General features: G+C 37.9%; 1 protein-coding gene across 1 annotated transcript; it reads left to right on the top strand.

Annotated features, from left to right (window-relative positions):
* Positions 1-1,537: 1,537 nt before the first annotated feature.
* Positions 1,538-2,297, top strand: LOC108371368 (circadian clock-controlled protein-like; the record flags this gene model as incomplete). Its single annotated transcript, XM_017626919.1, has 2 exons — positions 1,538-2,021; positions 2,096-2,297. Coding segments are annotated over 2 exons (686 nt in total), but the record flags the coding sequence as incomplete, so codon positions are not given.
* Between the last annotated feature and the right edge of the window lie 2,263 nt (positions 2,298-4,560).

The following is a 4,560-nucleotide window of genomic DNA, read 5'->3' as shown; positions in this document are numbered from 1 at the left end:
CCCCCACTGCGATGGAAAGATCAGGTGGAGAAGGACTTGGCTTCACTTGGCGTTTCCAATTGGCGTCAGTTGGCACAGAGGAGAAACGACTGGCGTGCTTTGCTGAACTCGGCCAAAATCGCTTAGGCGGTTACAGCGCCAAAAAAGAAGAAGAAGAAAGAGCAACGCACACCCTTTTCACCATTTCTTCAACATTTAGGTTCCACGTGTGTGATTTTTCTGTATTAGAGTCTAGTAGGTGCGATTGAAGCTTTCTACTTTCTTGAATTTATAACTTTCTGGTGGAGAGCACTAGGTCTGTTTTGTCTGCATTCACACTGAGACCAGCGTTGCCGCTTTGGTAATTTTTAACCAAAATTGGTAGTTATTTTTTTTTTTTTATCAAGTTTGGTAATTTGGTAATTTATTTTTAAATTTGGTAACATTTTCAATTCGGTTGTACATGTCAAATAGGTCAATATTGGTTCTAATTCCACATTAGTAAGTGGACCGCAAGCGTTCCCTTTAATAGAAATACCAGGTAATCCTGAAAGTTTGGCAAGGCGAAAGTTGTTCCAGTATTTCTTGGCTACTAGAATGGTGTGTTCTTTAACAAACTGCTTGAAAGTGGCTATTGCTAAGTATATCCACCGTGTCCTTTCCTGGAAGGTTTTGGGTGGCCCTACCTTTCTCTGTCAGTTCGTCAGCTTTTCAATTACAATACGTATGTTCTCGTTCAAAAAGCTACGGCATTCAGCGGGGCTTCACTCTGTCTATGTGTGAGTCGAAAGCTTTCCTTCAAGCATTGAATTTTTAATATAATTTCTTGTCACTTGTTTACATACAGTGGTCGAAAAAATTATAGCCGCACCATATTTTGACAAGTTTTAACATATTATTTTTTTAGTAATTTTGGTTATTTTTTATAAAAATATTTTTCTTTCTTTAACAGAGCTCTAACAAATTCAATCTTTGTTCAATATTTAAAAAAATTCAATAAACTGTCGTAGAAATTTTAGGTTAATGGAGCGCTGATTGCCTGAAAAGCTTGGTATCTTCGGATATACATGTGTATCGAGCCCTAACTGCCAAAATAACGTAAGCTAAATTGTTTTCAAAATTTTCTTTTTGATGCTCTAGGAACATTTCCGCATCAAAAAGAAACTTAAAAAAAAAATGTGGGATACGTTATTATGGTGGTTAGGGCTCGATATGTATGTTTGTACAGTTCTGCACATAAAATAACTTTGGTAATTTTTTGTTGAATTTGGTAACTTTTTCCGAGGATTTTGGTAAAAAATAAAAAAAATTTATGGCAACATTGACTGATACCTACTTCGTTTGTAAATTTGTAAATATCGCTGACTGCTTTATCAGGAAGCTCAACGTAATCTGTATTTAAGACTGCCTCAAATAAAATAAAAAAACAACAATCACATACTTGCATTCTTAATTATATTATATATTTAATTAGTTTTGTAACCGTTAAATATAATCTTTAATTATTAATCTTAATATTTTAATACTTTCTTTGTTTTTGCCCTCAAAAAATACACAGCTTCCGAAATAGAAAAATGTCACGCTGGCGATGTTGATTGCATTGCGAAAATACTTCCGTTCATTTTCCAAAACTATGCTCAAGGAATTCCGGAAATCGGTCTTACCGATATAGAAAAACTGTCACTCGACGGCGTTGTTCTTACAAAAGCGAACCCGCATTCGGGAGTTTCGCTTAATTTGGAATTCAAGAAAATGTACCTGCATGGCATCAGCAATTTAACTGTGCAACGCATCGTGGGCTTTGAAAAGGATGCAGTAAATTCAAAATTTGAATTATATATAACGATACCAAATTTGGTAGTCGATGGAGAATACATTTCTACCGGCAAGGTGCTGATACTACCAATGGACGCCACTGGTTATGCGAAAATAAAATTGAAGAATAGCAAACTCAGTTTGAAATTTAAGAGCGAAGACGTGCGGAAAGATGGCAAGCAGTTCATAAAAATTAAGGGCCTCAAATGCAAATTAACACCAGAATTGTAAGACAATTTTCATGACACTCAAATTTTAATGATTTATAAAATTCAAATTTACTTTTTTTCTTTTCACACAGAATGCAAGTGAAATTCGAAAATCTATTTAATGGTAACGAACAATTGGCCAATTCTCTAAATCAACTCATCAATGACAATTGGAAGCTGCTGTATTCTGATATGGAAGCTCAAATAAATGATGCCGTTGCGAAAATTGTTAAACGGCTGTTGGCTGGTGTGTTGCGTGTATTGCCTTATGACGAGTTTTACCGAAAGGATTGAACAAATTATTAATTTAAATAATTTACGTATTGTACGAGTCACTGACTTTTTGAATTAAATAGATATTTTTCGGCGAAAAAGCATTTTATTTCTCAAGACAGTCTCATTTTAGCTCGATACATTCAGGCCAGCATTTTTTTAAATTTTTTAATTCCTACCAAATTATAGGTTTTTCAATGCCCTCAAAATTAGTGTTTGGTTCAGTGATGACCTCTTCATTCGACTCAAATCTCTTACCGCCCAGCTTTTATTTGGGTTTTGGTAACAGGAAAAAGTCGATGGTTGCTGGTTGGGGATGGAGTTCGTAGACCAATTGATGGTTTTTCTATGGTGCCTACACACGTGCACTGCCTTGATGAAACAGCACCAAAATATCTAAATAATATCGCCAGTGATCGCTTTGTCCTTTTCAAGTTAATGGATGTGAATGACACCGTGTGCATTCCAAAAAACTTCTGCCATGACCTTATTGGCCGACAAATCCACTTTGGCCTTCATGATTGTCCCTTGGTCTCTGGTGTTATATGATGGATAAATGTTTGACCAACGGTTACGAAACGGTGCAGTAAACCACTTTCTAACCATTGAAATTGATGGTGTAGAATCCACATAGTATTTATCACGCCTTTCTTTGGTTTCAGTAATCAATTTTTTACAAAAAGAAATAATGCTTAATCAGAAGGATCCTGCAACTATTTTGCGACCATAAGAAGCTCCAGTGACCACCCTGTTCCACTACATGTCAGAAGGATCCTCCACCACGTATGTCTTAGCTCAAGTACAGCGCTCGTTGATCCTACATTAGGCTTAATCGTCCAAGAGTGAACCGCAGGAGTACAGAGGCATACCCAGCTGCTCCATTCCTGGTAGCTTTAAGGCTGCCCTTCCAAGCCAAGACATCCACCATGAAGTTTTCCGCAATTACACTGTGGCCCGGCACCAAAATTAGCCTGATTAGGGAGTATTGCGACGCGTCAGACATTCCCTTACCGATTTCGAGCGCACTACCAATGCTTTTAGAGCCTGGCTATCAGATCTCATGCTAACCTCCCTAACGAACGTCACAGCGCACAGAAATGCGGAAGCCTGAAAGTAGTTTTGGTTAAGAGCTCCCAACAATAGACACCTCCACCAACCTTGCTCCCTTATTCCAGTAACCCCGCCCTCTTAATCCGCCCTTAAGGGAATGTAGGTAGGGAAGTAGCTACTGGGAGCCATTTCGGAGGCGCAGCAATTTGTTTGTCAGAGACGAAATTAAATCTCTACGGAACTCCAGCGCGTCCATATTCCGAACTAGCTAACAATCCGGTTTTGCTGAGCCTAATGAGAGTTCGTGCTGGGGCAATTGTGATTGCATTCTCTACAGGCATAACGTTTAGCATGACGCGTGTAGGCGTGGTTTTTATTGCCCCACTCATGCTGATAAGTGTAATCCGCTGTACGCGCAGTAGTTGCTTAGCCAGTGTAGCCTTCTCTGCTGAGTTCCACCAGGTTCGGTTGAACAATATAGGCTTAATTATGGTTTCATAAGCCAATGGCTTACTATCCCAATCTCTTGCATTAAGGCAGTTTGGAAAATACTTTCCTGAGTGCTATAAATGTTGGGAATGGCCTCCCTCCGCTGTTTAAGATTAAACGGAGTTTTAGAAAAGGCAGCTAACTTTTGCGCGACTTCTTCAATCAATGTCAGAAAGCGTCAATCTTCACATATGCCCTATATATACAGCAAAAGTACGATGCTGCTGGCATATGAAAATGATGGTGACAGGTAATAAGGTCAATGGAAATAAGGTCAATTGACTTTATTTCCCACCCTGGTATTTCCTTTTCAAAAGCGAAATAAAGTCAACAAAAATTTGGAAATAAAGTCATTGACGCTATTTCCTCATTCAAATGGAAATAGCGTCAACAATGCTTAAAGTATGTCGATTCATAGAAAAAAATGTTGTTCTTACAATAAACATTGCCCCGTAAGTGGTTTTTTAATAGATGAAAAAGGCTTTTGCCAAATCCTCAGTGTTTTGATATTAATCCATACACAATCATGAACAACCACCAATTGATTTTATTAAAAAAATTTAAATTACGAATATGTAAAAACTCGATGCGAAAAACTAAACGCCTGCGCACAGCTGCAATACGAGAAATATTTGAATAAAGAGTGGAGAAATGATCCAGAACTTGTTAACCATGTTTTGTTTCCACAAAAATAAAGCGAACACTGTTAAATTGAAGAAACAGTACATGTCCAAAAACCCCGGAG

The sequence above is a fragment of the Rhagoletis zephyria genome, unplaced genomic scaffold (genome assembly GCF_001687245.7).
Source record: "Rhagoletis zephyria isolate East Lansing unplaced genomic scaffold, Rhagoletis_zephyria_1.1 Rzeph_scaffold_04922, whole genome shotgun sequence".
In the NCBI taxonomy this organism is placed as follows: domain Eukaryota; kingdom Metazoa; phylum Arthropoda; class Insecta; order Diptera; family Tephritidae; genus Rhagoletis; species Rhagoletis zephyria.
The sequence above is the reverse complement of the archived record's forward strand: the minus strand, read 5'-3'. Positions and strand labels throughout refer to the sequence as shown.